General features: G+C 53.4%; 1 protein-coding gene and 1 long non-coding RNA gene across 3 annotated transcripts in view; one reads left to right on the top strand and one right to left on the bottom strand.

The window, feature by feature from the left end:
* Positions 1-6389: 6389 nt before the first annotated feature.
* LOC115640894 (C-type lectin domain family 2 member E-like) lies at positions 6390-13647 on the top strand. Its single transcript, XM_030543984.1, is given in 5 exon segments — positions 6390-6965; positions 9293-9480; positions 10531-10634; positions 13479-13597; positions 13600-13647. Coding segments are annotated over 5 exon segments (576 nt in total). The 5' UTR covers positions 6390-6838; the 3' UTR covers positions 13638-13647.
* LOC115640944 overlaps positions 12016-17391 on the bottom strand; it is a 35929-nt gene continuing 30553 nt past the window's right edge. The window contains exons 3-4 of one of the 2 annotated variants that reach the window (XR_003997972.1): positions 16660-16749; positions 12016-12532 (exon numbers count right to left, since the gene is read on the bottom strand). This is a non-coding gene — a long non-coding RNA (uncharacterized LOC115640944). Of the gene's footprint in view, positions 12533-13501; positions 13587-16659; positions 16750-17391 lie in introns of those variants that run through there. The other variant, XR_003997973.1, reaches the window with a different exon arrangement.

The raw sequence follows: 17391 nt of genomic DNA, 5'->3' as shown, positions 1-17391 counted from the left end.
GAGAGGAGAAGAGGCAGCGGGAAAGGGGAAGTGGAACCAGGAGTGCAGAGGGGAAGGGGAAGTGGAACTAGGAGCTTGGGGCTGGCCAGCCTGGGCGGGAAGGGGAAGCTCAAATCATCACTTACCGAGCTGCTTGTTTTCGGGCGGCTTGGGCTTGTTTTTGAAAGGCAGGGTCACATAGTTATCTCATGAGACTTGGCAACTTTATGTATATTTTAGTCCAGCACCAAGCACACCACCACAAACACACCCACACATAATATACTGTTGGAAATGGCTCCCTGTAGGAATGTGTTACCTGGAGCAGTTACTGATAGGCAATGGATTGTAAGAAACTGCTATTGTAAAATACTGCTACTGGATGTAGCAAAAGCCACAGGGAGCAGTTTGTCCCCTGCACTCTTGTTGTCCCCTGCACTCATGGCAGGACAAAGTATTATCTAGATCAATGATTCTCAAACTTTTTATTTTGGGACCACATGAAAATTGCTGAGGGTCTCGGCAGACCACTTCATGATCTTCCCAAATGTTGTTTGTACCGTTAGCTAACTATTGTAAAGTGCTGTGGACAAAAGCTCTCTATAATAATAATAATAACTTAATAATAATTCAAGTTTTTTTGTTACAAATAAAAGCACACAGCTCATATTTTAAAATCAGTTGTCTTACCTTCCTAATGCGATGGATGTGCCCTCTCTCCCCTGCCATGGCAACCCCCAAGCTGGGGCTGGGAAGGAGCAGGGTCTCTCCCTGGAAGCCGCAGCCCTGGAGCTGAGGAAAGTCACCTCTTTTTCTGGCCGCTGCAGCCCTGCACATCCCAAATTCCCCCCACCCTCTCTTCTCACATCACTGCCCCTCCACCACCTACCCCCATTCTCTCCAGGAAACCACCTCACCTTACATGTGCATCTTCTCCAGGGTCCAGGCACCTAATTAGTGGAGCCATGCCTGTACGACTCCACTAATTAGGTGGGTAGCCCTTCATTCTCTCATGTACAGGTTCTCAGGCACGCACCTTAGAGGGAACTATCTGCAGACCACCTAAATGGAACATGTTCCATAGACCACTATTTGAGAACCTCTGATCTAGACCATTCCTAACATGTGTTTGTCCAACCCGCTTTTAAAAATCTCCATTGATAGAGATTTCCTTCCCTGGGCAATTTATTCCTAATGTCCAACTGTGACGGGTTGGATCACAGAAACCTCCTTGGGAACTGCCAGCTGCCAAGACTACTTCTGTCCCTGCTTTCCCTGCCAGCTCGGGAATCCAGCACCCTATCTTGTTGAGCCAGACACACCCATCTGCTCCAACCCAGACCCAGGGTCTGACCCACGTACCCCAAAGCTGCAAACTTAACTGAAAGCAACTTACAAAAGTGTTCCCATCTTTAACACTCAGATGCCCAACGCCCAATGGGGTCCAAACCCCAAATAAATCCATTTTACCTTGTATCGAGCTTATTAATACATACTCTGGGTTAATTAGTAAGTAAAAAGTGATTTTATTAAATACAGAAAATAGGATTTAAATGGCTACAAGTAGCAACAGACAGAACAAAGTGAATTACTAAGAAAATAAAATAAAACATGCAAGTCTAAGCCTAAAACAGTAATAAAACTGAATACAGATGAAATCTCACCCTCAGAGATGTTTCAATAAGTTTCTTTCACAGACTGGACACCTTTCCAGTCTGGGCACAATCCTTTCCCCTCGTACAGCCCTTGTTCCAGCTCAGGTGGTAGCTAGGGGATTTCTCATGATGGCTGCCTCCTTTGTTCTCTTCCACCCATTTATATATCTTTTGCATAAGGCAGGAATCCTTTGTCCCTCTCTGGGTTCCCACCCCTCCTTCTCAATGGAAAAGCACCAGGTAAAAGATGGATTCCAGTTCAGCTGACATGGTCACATGTCACTGTAAAGACTTCATAACCCATTTGCCAGCACACACATATACAGGAAGACTAACAAGTAAAACAGAGCCACCTACAGTCAATCGTCCTGGCTGAGGGGAGCCCTCAAGATTCCAAACCACCGTTAATGGCCCACTCTTTGCATAATTACAATAGGCCCTCAGAGTTATATTTCATATTTCTAGTTTCACATACAAGAGTGATACATTTATACAAATAGGATGACCACATTCAGTAGATTATAAACTTCGTAATGATACTTTACAAGAGATCTTTTACATGAAGCATATTCCAGTTACATTATATTCACACTCACTAGCATATTTTTACAAAATCATATAGAGTGCAACGTCGCACCAACCTAAACCTCCCTTGCTGCAATTTAAGCCCATTGCTTCTTGTCCTATCCTCAGAGGTTAAGGAGAACAATTATTCTTCCTCCTCCTTGTAACAACCATTTATGTACTTTAAAATGGTTATCGCGTTTCAGTCTTCCCTCATAGGTCATGTTTTCTAGACCCTTCATCATTTTTGTTGCTCTTTGCTGGACTTTCTCCAGTTTGTCCACATCTTTCCTGAAATGTGACGCCCAGAACTGAACACAATACTCCAGTTGAGGCCTAATCCGCGCAGAGTAGAGCAGAAGAATTACTTCTCGTGTCTTGCTTATGACGCTCCTGCTAATACATCTCAGTATTTCATTCCTCTTTTTTTGCAGCAGTGTTACACAGTTGACTCATATTTAGCTTGTGGTCCACTATGATTCCCCAGATCTCTTTCCACAATACTCCTTCCTAGGAAGTCATTTCCAATTTTGTGTGCGTGCAACTGATTGTTCCTTCCTAAGTGAAGCACTTTGCACTTGTCTGTATTTAATTTCATCCTATTTTCTTCCAACCATTTCTCCAGTTTATCCAGATAATTTTGAATTTTAACGCTATCCTCCAAAGCACTTGCAACCCCTCCCAGCTTGGTATCATCCGCAAACTTTGTAAGTGTAATCTCTATGCCATTATCTAAATCATTGATGAAGATATTGAACAGAAACGTATCCAGAACTGATCCCTGCAGGACCCCACTCGTTATGCCCTTCCTGCATGACTGTGAACCACTGAGAACTGCTCTCTGGGAACGGTTTTTCAACCAGTTTTGTACCTAACTTATTGTAGCTCCATCTAGGTTGCACTTCCCTGGTTTGATTTGAGAAGGTCACATGACACAGTTTCAAAAACTTTACTAAAGTCAAGATATACCACATTGCCCACTTTCTCCCATCAACATGGCTTGTTACCCTGTCAAAGAAAGCTATCAGGTGGTTTGACATGATTTGTTCTTGACAAATCCATGCTGATTGTTACTTATCACCTTAATTTCTTCTAGATGTTTGCAAACTGAGTGCTTAATTATTTGCCTCATTATCTTTCCTGGCACAGAAGTTAAGCTGACTGGTCTGTAATTCCCTGGGTTGTCCTTATTTCTCTTTTTATAGATGGGCACTATATTTGCCTTTTTCCATTCTTCTGGAATCTCTCTCATCTTTCACGACTTTTCAAAGACAATCGCTAATGGCTCAGATATCTCCTCAGTCAGCTCCTTGAGTATTCTAAGGTGCATTTCATCAGGCCCTGGTGACTTGAAGACATCTAATTTGTCTAAGTAATTCTTAACTTGATCTTTTCCTATTTTTGCCTCTAATCCTACCTCATTTTCATTGGCATTCACTATGTTAGACCTCCAATCACCACCAACCTTCTTGGTGAAAACTGAAACAAAGACGTCATTAAGCACCTATGCCATTTCCACATTTTCTGTTACTGTACGCTGACTTCCCTCTAAGTACATTGCCTTTTAAAATAGATCAGCAAGCTGAGACAGCAACTGCTGCCAGCAAGCTCCCTTAGTCCTGAGCCCTGTCGTGTCCCCCTTGCTCTGTGGAGATGGGGTAAAGGAGCAGAGGGCAGGAGACATGCTGATATTTGCGCACACGCACACACACACACACACACACTGCACAGCAAGCAGGAGGCTCCCAGAAGCAGCTCTAAGGCAGAGGGCAGGAGCAGCACACAGCAGTGGGGGGAATCAATAGCCTGCTGGGCAGCTGCTGCACAGGGAACTTAGGGGAGCTGATAGGGGGGCTGCCAGCCCACCCTGGTTCCAAGCCCCCACCAGCTAGCTGCAACAGGCAGTGGCGTGAGGGGGGAACTGGAGGGAGAGGGGAGAGATTCAGGCCTCTGTAACCCACATTTGACGTGTCCAGCTTGGCCTGCCACGGTTCCGACAGCTGCCTTTCAGCCGCAGGCAGGTAACGCTGACCCTAATGGAAGTGTCAGTGGGGTCCCACTGAAGCTAAAGGCCCCGTTTGTTCCTGATGCTCCATTGGCCTGATTCTCCCCCGCTGCCCTGCACCTTGTGTCATCCCTCACACATGTATATAGCGAAAAGACGGAGGGGGCAGCACCATGGTGCACAGGGAGCGGGGAACCAGGCCAGAGACCTTGCAAACCCCACAGGACAGCAACCCAGAAATGAGCTGGGCAGGACATATAACCACAGGAAGTTGGAGGGAAGAGAAACTGCTGGCAAAGGGCAGAAGCTCCCTGTACTGGAGATGAGAGGATCATGAGTGTAGTGGAAGCGGGTGTGAGTAAGTAGCTGTATGAAGACAGAGAACCCCCACTGCCACGTCCTCCCCTGCGCCAAGAGTTGGTAAGCGGCTGTTTTAGAGACCTAGCCCCCCAGATACTAGGAGCGGGACGGCAGGCCTGGGTAGGGGGGGAAAGAGACCCAGTCCCGGAGTAGCCCCGGCAATGGGGGGAGGGAGGGAGAAAGGGGTGTCCCTGGTGGGCCTGGGGGGGAGAGAGGGAGAAGAGCGGGCCCCAGGGGGCAGAGAGGGGTAGTCCCGGGAGGGAGGCAGGAAGGAGGGATGGGCAGCTCCAGGGAAGGAGGAAGAGAGGAGAGGAGCGGCTCTGGGAGCAGTGTCTGTGTCTGCTGGGGGGAGGGGGCAAGGACACGGACTGTGGGGCTGTGGCTATGTGTATGTGTCTGCGGGGGGGGGCGGGAAAGGACACAGACCCATGGACTGTCTGTGGATTGCAGGCTGAAGGAACTGATCAGTTCAGTGCGCTTTCAACTTTGCCTGTTCCAAAATGACATGTGTTGCCCCCTCTGGCCGGGGTTGCAGCTCGGGGCCAGCCTGGCTCTGCTCCAAGCAGGGCTGCCCAGAGGATTCAGGGGGCCTGGGGTCTTCAGCGGTGGGGGGGCCCCCGCTTCGGCGGTAATTCAGTGGTGGGGGGTCTTTCCGCTCCAGGACCCGCTGGCGAAGTGCCCCAGAGACCCGCGGCAGGGGCCCCCTGCCACTGAATTGCCAGCGAAGACTGCCCTGGGACCCACCGCCTGAATCCTCTGGGCAGCCTTGAGTATGTTAGACAATGACGAATGAGATGTTGCTTATTTACTACATAATTAACTTTTTGTTGGTGACATGTGCCAAGCTGCATTAGGATGGTAAGTGGAATTTAATTAAATAAAGCTGCAGATAACATTTCTTTATTAAACAATCTTGCACCCAGTAGCATAGCCCCTGGGTCCCTCAGAGGATCCAGGCCTTTATACCGTCCATGACCTATTGTGCCATATGTATAAAGCTCGACATGGAAAGTTTGATGTTTGTCCCCTGATATTTTCTTTATATAGAAAAGCAGCCTTCAACTCAAAGTTTTTGATATAGGCTTATGGATTCAGCATATTGCTTTTTAAATTAAATCTTTTAAGAGATTATAATACTGGAACTGGCTGGGCAGAGACACTGAGGCATGGCCAGACGGGGCCACACTTTCAATGGTGGATGGAACTGATCAAACTCCCATGTGTGGACACCGCAGGAAACTGATTGCCTCAAAGAGCTCCGATGGATCAGGTACCCAGTTTGTTCCTGCTACTTGTACTTTGTGTGCCTGGATGTGGCCAGAGGTCTCGAAGTGGGCAGGGGCTGTTACCCCACTGAAATCCTGGACTCCCGTCTCCCTCTGGTCCGCTTCACTTTTGCATTCCCGCTGTGTGAGAGGCACACGCCCGAAACCATTGCACGGAGGCAGGGCCCTGGGTGTGCATGAAAATGAACCCGTGTCTGGGGGTGGCAGGTAATGCCGTCTGTTCCTGCTGTTTTTGCCAGCGCAGCTGCTGTGCCTGCCAAGTGTGAAGAGGGGATGTTGAGATCTCCAACTGTCACAGCTGCTGGAGCTGGGAGCCTCATCTCCCATGGGGGCGGCCAGGGGTCATTCCCCCGAGTAACATTGTGTCTGTGTCTCACGTCACTAACTGAAATCCCCTCTTTGTCCTGAGAATCAAGACTTCAAAGGAAACTTGTTCCTTCAGACAAGGAGGGTCAAGAATTGCAGGAAGTCTGAGAGATCAGACCCTCTGTGTGAACCCTGAAGCAAGGCCAAGAGAGGCCAGTCCTTAGTCTGGGGGCAAACTATGGCCCTCGAGCTCCTGCTGGGGAGCGGGTCCAGGACTTGCCCTGCTCCACACGTGCTGTGGCTCCACATGGCTCCCAGAAGCAGCAGCACGTCCCCCCTTCAGACTCTCCGCACAGAGGCTCCTGGAGGGGGGCGGCAGGGAGGAGATTTAGATCTTCCGTTGTACATCTGACACCTTTGAACCTCTGCCTTCATGTAATTGCACATGGAGCTAGAGAAAGAGCCTGAGAGAACCCAGCGGGTCTGTCCCAGAATGGCTCCCTTTGGGATCTCCCAGTGACTCTTCGGTTAAATGCTGTAAACCTGGTTGTATTGTAGCTGCAAATAGAAAAACCAAACCCCTTGTTTCTCCAACTCAGCGCACCCTGGGAATCACAGTAGATATTTGCTGACAGCGGCTCAGGCACTGATCCCGTGAATAAGTATGCTCCCCAGAAGCACTCATGGCTTTGAATCTTTCAGGCCCTGGGCCTAACAGGCTCAGGAAATGTGCTTCCCATCAAGTCCTAGTCCCAGCTACCATCACAGTTTTGATCATCATCATCGTTACTCTAGCAGCACTTTTAGCAGGTAAGTGCGTGGTCCACCCAGTCTCTGCTCCCCTGGACTGTCTGTGGGGCAGCAGGGAAGCTACTAACCAGTGACTCCAGTGGGTCTAGAATGGCTTGTCCTGGCTCACTTGTTAGTGACACAATAACCCTCCCTACCTCTGAGTATGAGCCAACTGCACTGGCCCTTCAGATGTATCCTGGGTGTTAGACCTGACTGACCCCACCGCTGCTCCTTCCCCGAAAGAGTTAATCGTCAGGAGGCTTTCCCAGGAGTTTGTGTGACCCTGTCCCTGCTGCTGCACTGGGGGAAGGAGGCGGGGGTGGGGTCTCCAAAAGGCGGCTGTGGGGGTTGGTGCCCATCGAAATTCCCTAGGAGCCTGTGACAGATTCGCTGGCTTGAGGATCTGGGGAGATCCCAGCTGAACTGTCTCTGGACAGGGTGACTCTGGCACTGACCTTTTTAACCCAGCTCAATCCAGTGGTCCCCAAACTTTCTCAATCATGCCCCTCCCCTTACCCAGTCCATGCCTGCAGCCAGAGCCACGGGTGAGTGGGGCAGGATGGAGGAGGGGGAGCTGGAGTAGGGGGGTGAATGGGGCAGGACTGGGGAGCTGCCGGTACCTCTCTTTGGAGCCTTTGCTGAGTGCTCCTCCAGGCTCTTTCTGCCCCCTTCCCCCAGTGGTAGAAGCTAGTTACTGCGGGTAACTGGACTTTTAACGTCCAGGTAGCTGGGGCTGGGGTCAGAGCAAAGCTGGGTGGTGCTCCCTCCCCGGTGACCCATCTGCACCCCTGGGGGGGCACCCCACAGTTTGGGGTCCAGGGAAGCACTGTCTTAACCTGGAGACTGTTCCCATTTCTGAGGTTCTGGTGCCACACTGTGCCCATTTTTTGTCACTGAGAATTACAGCACTTGTTTAAAACTAATTCACATGACTCCGAATACTCAGTACAGGCTACTTTTAAGCCCAGGATAAAGTGCTCTGGGCTATGCTCGTGCCCCCACCCTAGGCTGGGAATTCTTACTGGTGTAGACACTTACATAAAACACATCTCTGCTGGGCTGGATCTAATGTCAGATTCTCTGAGAGCCTGTCCCTTGCACAGATTGGTGCAGTCAGGGTTTGTTTCCTGACGTGAGTCTAACCCAGGAGCCGGCAAACTATGGCCTAGGGGCCACATCCGGCCCTTCAGACATTGTAATCCAGCCCTCGAGCTCCCACCAGGGAGTGGGGTCCAGGGCTTGCCCTGCTCCATGTGTGCCGTGGCTCCGCATGGCTCCCAGAAGCAGCAGCATGTCTCCCTTCTGGCACCTACACATAGGGAAAGCCAAGTGGCTCTGCACATTGCCCCTGCCCCAGGTGCTGCCCCCGCAGCTCCCATTGGCCCGGAACCACGGCCAATGGGAGCTGCAGGGGCGGTGCCTGTGGATGGAGCCGCCTGGCCACGCTCCGTGTTGGAGCCAGAGGGGAGACATGCCCCTGCTTCTGGGAGCTGCTTGAGGTCACAGCCACCTGGAGCCTGCATCCCTGAGCCCCTCCCATGCCCCAATCCCCAGCCCTGATTCTCCTCCCACCCTCCAAACCCCTTAGTCCAAGCCCAGAGCCCCATCCTGTACCGCCATTCCCTCATCCCCCTCCCACACCCACAGCTGGAGCCCCCCCACCCCACATCCCAACCCCCTGCTCTAGCCCAGAGCCCTCTCCTGCACCCTGAACTCCTCATTTCTGCCTCCCCCCCAGAGCCTGCACCCCCAGCTGGAGCCCTCATCTCCTCCCGCACCCCAAGCCTCATTTCGTGAGCATTCATGGTGCGCCATACAATTTCCATACCCAGATGTGGTCCTTGGGCCAAAAAGTTTGCCCACCCCTGGTTTAATCCCATCTTCATCCCAAGGTGCATCTCTAAAGCAAAGAGCCTGGGGAGGGGGGCTAGCTAGCTGGATTAGGAGGCTGTCCCTGGGTTGGTTGAACTAGTGTCCCACACAATCTTATTGAACTTTATATAGTGTCAATATCTGTCTGTGCCAGCCACTGGGTAACGCTCCCCCCTACCTGCCTGCTCCACACCTTCATGGTGACTCCGGTGTTACTGCACTCTGCTCTGGGTTGCTCGTCAGCTGCACTTTCTGTGAATTTGACCCCCAGAAGCTGAGCCACTAAAGAGGAGGGGGTCGGTTGCCCATCCCTTGTGTCAAATGTCCTATTTCCTCCCTCAGCACAGTGATCAGGGGTGTAAGGCGCCTGCGGCCTGGATCTGAGGGATTCTCTCCCCTCATTCACTCAGATACAGAGTCAGGCTGGGGGTAGCGGATACAGTCTCTGACCCTGTTACTTGCCTCTCTTTCAGTGGAAAAATCCAAACCATCTCTAGCTGCTCCAGGCCCCCCTGCTGGGCCCTGCTGCCCGGACGGCTGGATCGGGTACCGAGGGAAATGCTATTATTTCTCAGAGACTGAAGGGAACTGGACCTACAGCCAGAGCCAGTGCTCTGCACTCAGTGCCTCCCTGGCTGGGATCGACAGTGAGCAGGAAAAGGTGAAAGAGCGGCAGATGCTTTATCCCAACAGACTGGGCTTGGCAGGGCTGGAATCGGGCTGGGCTCAGCCCCAGAGCTTCCAGAAACTGCCCTGTTGCCTCTCCTCAGAGTGTTTCTGGTGGCTGAATCCCAGGCCTGGCTAGAGCTGAGCTCACAGTCAGGGATCACTCGTGCCCAGCCCCCCCTCTTTCCCAGAGCCCCAGGTGGGAGGGATCCCCCCTCTGTAGGGCTGGGCCAGCCTGGTCAGCTCCTGGCCTGTGGACTGCCTGTGGAGAACCTGCCTCTGCAGCTCACCACAGCCAGTGACTCAGTGGGGTGGGGGCTCCGTGCCCCTGCCAGGGGAAGCACTAAGGCTCTTGGGCTCTGCAAGGGGTGAGCTCTGCCCTTCCTCAGAGCAGCTCCTGCCTGTCTGGCAGCAGCAGGGAGTGTGTGTGTTTGGGGGGGGGGTGAGGGGTCGCTATGTGCAAAGCTTCTGGAAAGGAGCCTGACAAGGAGGGCAGAGGTGCCTGCAAAGCCAAAGAGTTGCCCAGCCCCAGAGGGGAGTGGAGAAGGATGGGGCAGGGGCAGGTCTGTCCATGTAACATGGATGTGGGGATGGAGACAGACAGGGTAAAATGGCCTCTGAGCAGCCCCCAGCTCCTGCACGTGTCCCCAGGCTCCCAGCTGAGCAGGCCCCAGTCTGATGGGACATCCATCAAACTTGGATTCTCAGCCAGTGATCGGTTCACCAGCTGAAGCTGCTGTCAGAGGAACGGAGCTGCCAGCTTTCACCCCTACCAGCCTAGAAGGGGACCAGTGGAGGGGAAAACTCCTGTTGTTACTGAGTCCTGTCTTCATGACCCCCAGTTGGCTCATTAAACTGTGCCATGTTCTCAGACTCCCTCCAGCACAGGCTGGGCTCATGTCATCGGACCCTAGGCTCTCAGCTGGCAAACTATGGGTGGCCCATCCAAACCTGAACTTCTGAGAAAGGGCCACACAGAGCCAGAGGGGCAGGCGAGCACCACAGCCAGGGGCTGAAGCATAATCTGCCTTGTCGTATTTTTCAGGATTTCCTGATATGTTATAAGGGCTTCCTTGACCGTTGGATCGGCCTCCAGAGGGAGCCGGGCCAGCCTTGGAGATGGCCCAATGGCATCGAATTCAACAACTGGTGAGTCCCTTTCTGTAAGGCGGTCGTAGCTCTCTCCCCCTGTCTGTCAGGGCAGGAGACCAGGCCCCTTTGCTACGATGTTTCCAGAGCACTTCGGTTCAGGGGAAAACTGGCTCACAGTTCGTTTCCCAGGCCTGCAGTCCAGCCGAGCAGCGATAGATCTATATGCCCAGGGCAGTGATCCAGTAGGGTCTCTGGCCTGCTGTCACTCAGGCAGTCGCAGAGAGCGTATTCACCCAGGGCCCCCAATCAGGGCGGGGCAGCAATCAGCTCAGGTAAGGGGCTCTGGCCGGCTGTCATGCAGAGCCACATAGCAGTTTAGGAGAGATTAGCTCTCTGGTGGGAAAGTCAGCAAACCATCTGGCGTCCTAGTTCAGGCAGGTGCCAGACCAACGCAGACCTCCTGACCACAAAGTGGGGAGGCTGCCACCCCTGACGATGGGGTGGTAGGGGGACACAGGCCCTTCTGCTCTACGGCATCCTAGCCTAGGGCCCTAACAGTGGTGGAGTGCTGTGCCACGAGTCAGCAGGGAAATCTGACCGCAACACTCTGTCCAGCTTGCAATCAGTCACACCGCCAAACGCTATTCAGCTTCTGTGGGTTCCTTCCTACATTCCCAGTCCAGGTACCTGCATTTTGGGGCTGTCATCAGTCTTGCTCGGGTAAAGGGCAAGCAGTAGCTCCAACAGCTCCTCCGTGTCCCTGGTGTCTGGTAGCCCTTCTGGGTCTCTGGCATGGGAGCAGCCTCCATCAGAGTCCCTGGGTGATGCTCTGGAACTGCTCCCCACAAAGCCAGGCAGGACTCTGGGGAGCCTTCTCTCCCTCGGAGCAGACTGTCTGCAGGGCAAGAAGCTCACACGGCTTCACCTCCTGGGTCTCTCCTTGGAGCATTCAGCATGTGCTCCTCCGTGCGCTTCCCACAGCGAGCCTGCCCCAGCAGGGTCCTGGGAAAGCCACAGGGTCCTGCACCCCCACTTTGCAGTCAGACGTGACTCTCAGCCAGCCAGTAACACAGAGATTTATTCGATGACAGGAACACGGTCTAAAACAGAGCTGGTAGGTACAGTGACCAGGACCCCTCAGCTGGGTCCATTCTGGGGTGCAGTGAGCCAGACCCCCACGTCTGCCCTCACTCCTCGTCCCCAGCCAGCTCGACTCAAACCACCTCCAGCCCCTCCTCTCTGCTGAGTTCCTTTCCTGGGCCAGGAGGTCACCCCAACCTCTTTGTCTCCAACACCTTCAGTTGGCACCTTTGCAGAGGGGGGGCCCAGGCCATCAGTTGCTAGGAGACAGCAGGTCAGGCATTTAGGTGCACTGGCCCCTTGCTCTGCAGCAATCACACACCCTTATTCCACCACCAAGATACTTAAGAACTGCCTAGGGGACACTGAGGCACCAACACCGTATTCAGAGAAAACATTAAGAACATTCCCAGTTCACCACACACAGCCAAACCCTATTCACCTTCCCTGGGCTCCTTCCTACACTCCCAGTCCAGATACCTGCATTTTGGGGCTGGTATCGGTCTTGCCCGGGTAAAGGGCAAGCAGTAGCTCCAACAGCTCCTCCGTGTCCCTGGTGTCTGGCAGCCCTTGCCGGTCTCTGGCACGGGAGCAGCCTCCATCAGGTCCAGGCTCCAGCAGCAAGGGAGAGACATCCAGCTCCTTTGGCAGCTCTGTCCCAACTGAGCTAGTGGGCTGGCCTTTTATAGTTCCTGTTCCTGCCCCGCCCCCCCTGCTTCCGGTGGGGTGGCTGCAGGTATCCCGGTTCTGCCCACCAGGGGGGCGGGGGGGCGGTCATGGCTCTCTCTCCACCCATCAAGGAGGGAGACCACATCCCAGTGCTACGCTCTCCCTCCAGTAACATTTTCTGGGTTAGATCACAAGTGCCTGCCATGCTGCCAAAAGATGAAGAATATATTTAACCAAGGTTGTTTGGGGTGGGGGTCTTATTGGTATTTGGTTTTCATGGACTAAAACTAGTATTCCAGCAGCGTTTGAGTCCCCCGTGCAGTGTTGTTATTGTTTGTAATTCATAGTAATGCAGAGCCCCTAGACCAGGGCCCCATTGTGCCAGGCGCTGTACGATCACAGAACAGAGAGAGGGTCCCTGCCCCACGGAGTTTACAATACACCACAGTTCTGGGCACAAGGGAGGTTGCTGGAGGAGACACTAACTGAGCTCCCCCTTCCCCATTGGGCTGTCCGGGTGGAAGTTAGACTCCCTAAGCCCACTCTGAGGAGTGGTGTGCGGAGAAGAACAGGGTCCTTCACTGTTGGGGAAATTTGAGTTTCTCTCCATGGGAAGGCTGTAGGGAGAAATCTGATTTCACTACTAACAGTCTGTCCTGACAGCCCATCGGGTTTGAAACAGGCCTGCGGCCTCTCTGACAGTCCCCCAGCTGCCTGGGGAGGATCATATCAAACTCTTCTCCGCAGAGAGCTGGTGCTGCTCGCTGCCTTGTGAGAGGCCTGTGGATTCTCTCCCCTCTGCGCCAAATGGGCCTGGAGAGAAAGTTGGGGCTAGGGGAGAGCATCAGGCAAAGCTGAGTAGTGGGCAAGTCGTGCCTAATATCTACCAGCATAAAGACTCTTCTGGAAGCCCCAGCTGTTGTCTTTCAGCCCCACCCCGTTTCTCCTCTCCCTGCTGTGCAATAGCTACTACTTGTGTTCCTACACCTTTATTTTCCCCCTTGTGCCAGGGAGGAGTCTAAAGCCAGGCCGATGCCTCTCAGTGCAGCTGCTCCTCTGGCTGCCCAACCCTGTGATGGAGTCTCCCCCGTCCGTGATTGATGGGCAATGCCCAGCCCCTCCCTGACTCCCACCCTTGGGTCTGTGTTGCAGGTTTCCGATAAGAGGAGGCGGCGACTGTGCTTTTCTGATGGATGAGGGCTGGTTCGGCAGCTCGCGCTGCAGCACAGGGAGACGCTGGATCTGCAGCAAACCCAATGCCTGTACAATGGGGAAGGACGTATTGTGGAGTCAAAACTTGGAGACTCTTAGAAACTAGGCTTGGAAAAGCTTTATTGGGGACACACCTTCCACTGCCTGAAGATGGAGGAGGCTGGGTCTGTATTCTTTATAGACTCTCCCCAGGGCTTCCCTAGGGCAAATAGGTCTCTGGAGTTAGATTCCATGGGACTAGAAGATATTTTCCCTTTGCTCAGTTTAATGCCATTAGTTTGAGTTCTCTACCCCACATGGTTTCTGCTTAGCCAGCCAGGGGCTGGCAATACAGAAGGGGAGGGGTTGGCTCCAGGTCACAGGGAGTCAGGGGGCCGAGCTGTGATGTGAACCCAGGAGTCCTGGCCAGTCCTTCGCTCACACCGCACCCCTCCCGAGTCCGGGGGGGCTCACACAAGTGTCGGCTATGGCGCTTTTGTAAGATGAATTTCAGGGGCACGCTCAGCCCGTGGCACTAACTGGACTCAGAGGCGGGAACCTGAGCACCTCGGCCACAGGGTGGCACCAGCACCTCAGCCATGGGAAGCTGCTTCTGTGCTGTGAGTTGTTAGATCCACTGGAAAAACTTATCTGGCCAGGGCAGTGACAGGCTGGGGCACAATCTCCGGGCAGCTGCACACAAAGCCAGTAGTTATGCTGGGTCTGGCTCTGCAGTGGTTTGCCCCAGATGGCTAGGAACGGACACACACAGGCGCTGCCGTCACTTGTATAGGCCAAGCTCAGGCACCCCCATGATGGGTGTAGTGTAGATGCCTAGACAGATGCACGACCTCCTGGCCCACCCTTCCTATTTATAAACCTTTCAGCATGCGCACACCCACCATAGCAGCACCCGAGTTCCCCACAAGCATGGTTGATTTTAGTCACATTTCCCCCGCCCTGTGAGGCAGGGAAGTGCAATTAACCACATTTTACTACGGGGAAACTGAGGCATTCTGTCCAGTCACCCAGGGGCAGATCTGGGAACAGAACCCAGGAATCCCAATGTCCAGGCCAATGTTTTAACCTCAGGCCTGACCCACAATTGGCTGCTGCGCAGAACTGGGACTGTCCGACTCCCTAATCCATATGAGCAGCACCAGGGAGGGGTTGGAAGGCGCCTGTGCAATGGTTTGAATGGGGTGAGTAACAGAAGTTACACTGGGGCTGGTCTTGCCTGTCACAGCATAACCGGCCTCCAAAGGTAATGGGGCCAGCCCTACTTGTCCCTCACTCCACCCTCCTCCCCAGCTGGGGAAATTCCTGGGGGCCCAGGACAGGCGGTCACGGGGTTAAAAACCAGTCCAGGCCTGAAGAGAAGAGAAGTTCCCAGAGAGGCAGCAGAGAACCTCCGAGGGAGAGGAGGACTGGTTGCCGGCTGCTCTCTGCGGAGAAGGAGTTGGAAGGGGCCAGCACAGACCCTAGAAAGAGGCTCAGAGACTCCTGATCCGAGGAGAGGAATCTACCCAAAGAATCACACAGGTCCAGGAGGGCTGGGTGGGGGATCCCTGACTCCAGGGGAACAGACGTTAGACTTGACGGGCAAAGGAACAGTTTGATTTGCTGTACAGTACTTAATGCAACAGCAGAAGAGGGGAGGAATCTTAATTTAAGGTACTTGGTACAAGACACAAAGAGGGAGCTGGAGGCAGCACACCTGCAGGGCCATGTTAGGCCACAAGGGGGCACCCTGAGACAGCTCCCCCTTATACTAGCCTATTAAAATACATAGACGCTCTGCATTAATTTCCATAGCAGCTGGGATAGGGTCACGGTGCTCAGTCCAAGAACCCTGATCATGTTATTTAATTCCCTGGCTTCCCAACAAGAGCCTAGTAAGCATGGCAGGGCTATTAGAGACATCACGAACATGTGCACTGCACAGCATGTTACCTCCCCACGATCACCTTAACTCTGCCCCCTTGTAGTGACGCTGGCCTGCTCCAAACACATGCCGAGTAGGGCACTCTGCATAGCACACTAATCCTACGTTTGTGTCTGAGCCCAAGCAGAGGAGCAGGAGTCTCACATGGACGGTGCTGCTTTCCGGGGGATGTCCCGGGCAGGGGGGAGGTTAGGTATTTAGACTCCCTGCAACTGGGCTTAGTGACACAGGGAGAGTTGGCTGCCTCAGAGAGCCCGAGGGCCCCAGCATGTGAGGGGCTGGGTAGCTACTATGCCAAGCCCTCTGGGCCAGAACAGAATGGGTCCTTCATGAGGAGTGGGGGTCTGATTGCTCTTGCACGGCACTGTGTCCAATCTAGATGGCAACGATATTGAACACTAACCATGCATGAGCCTCCATCAGGCACTTCACCACATTAGGCTAAAGAGGGCAGCAGCCTGTTTCCTGGGCTTGGCATGGCATGGCATGGCATGGCATGGAGAGCACAGCTGGATGTTCACAGAGTATCTATGGGGGGCAGAGTTAAGGTGGTCTGGATGCCCAGAGTCCTATGAGCAGCCTCTGCTATGCACTGCCTGGGTTTTTTAACGTTGAGGGAGTTATTTGAACTGCTGTTCTTGCCAGGCTCCAGTGGAGGGAGCCAGGGGAACATGGCAGCAACTGAAATGAAGGTCTGTGTGCGGTGAATCTATAATAAGGGTCACGTTTAGCAGCATAAACAGCATTTACGGCGTGTGCCAACTAGAGTGGTTAATAGCCGAGGTGGAAACTCTCCCATCTGTGTTCCAACTTGACGGACAGGTTTATTTCCCAGCTGGGCTGCAGTGACTCCCCCCCTCTCCCCGTGTCCACTGCCTAATCAAGCCTGTCTCAGAAACACTGTAGTACTTGCAAACCCTGTCCTGTGTCCTCACAGGAACACTGTGCAGATGAGCTAGAGATCCTGTGGTGGGAATTATGTTCACTCCATTGCTCCAGGTGTGTGTAATATGGGGCGTGTGTGTTTGAGCTGTACGGAGGGAGTGATGGGCACTGGGGTAGGCGGGGGGGAAGGAATTGGAAAGACATCTAACATGAATCCTTCCTGAACCCACTGCTGAGGTCAGAGAGGCTGGGAGGGGAGAACATGCAACTGAATGGGAAGCACAGAGGAGGCCAGACGGGCTGGGAACTCACCTGCCAGAGCTACCCCCAAACCACTGATGACGACGACCAGACCTGCAGCTGTGCCCCATACTAATGGTTTCCTGAAGGGACAGACACAACCTGAAAGAGAAGTCACGAATGCCCGCAGGGCTGCTCCACGGCAGGGGATTGGGGAGCCAACGTCAGTAACCAGCAGCAGGGGAGCAGCCACAGACCAGGTATTTATTTGTATTGCTGGAATGCGGGTGCCCTTGCATGTGCCTGGATATTAGTTAAAACCACAGAGTTCCAACAATGTCCTCCCCAAATCCCACCGAGTTACAGGGATCTCAGCTCCTGTTAGAGGATAAATGGGTCTAGCTAATCCCCCTCTTCCGGTCCAGGCTCTCCTGGAGCATCAGAAGGGTGACCAGCTCCCAGACAGAAGGGATAGAAACGGGTCTCTCACTCCCCTTCTCTGCAGTCTGTGCCCTGAGCAGTGTCTGGGCCCAGCTCCTCTGCCTTAGGTCAGGCAGCTCTGAGCCCAGAGCAGTTGAACACATGCCCCTCCCTCGGTGAGTGTGGGGGGAAAATCTACTATCTGTTCATAGAATATCAGGGTTGGAAGGGACCTCAGGAGGTCTCTAGTCCAACCCCCTGCTCAAAGCAGGATCAATCCCCAGATGGATTTTTACCCCAGTTCCCTAAATGGCCCCCTCAAGGATTGAACTTACAACCCTGGGTTTAGCAGGCCAAGGCTCAAATCACTGAGCCATCCCTCCT

The sequence above is a fragment of the Gopherus evgoodei genome, unplaced genomic scaffold, assembly GCF_007399415.2.
Source record: "Gopherus evgoodei ecotype Sinaloan lineage unplaced genomic scaffold, rGopEvg1_v1.p scaffold_32_arrow_ctg1, whole genome shotgun sequence".
Lineage (NCBI taxonomy): Eukaryota > Metazoa > Chordata > Testudines > Testudinidae > Gopherus > Gopherus evgoodei.
The sequence above is the reverse complement of the archived record's forward strand: the minus strand, read 5'-3'. Positions and strand labels throughout refer to the sequence as shown.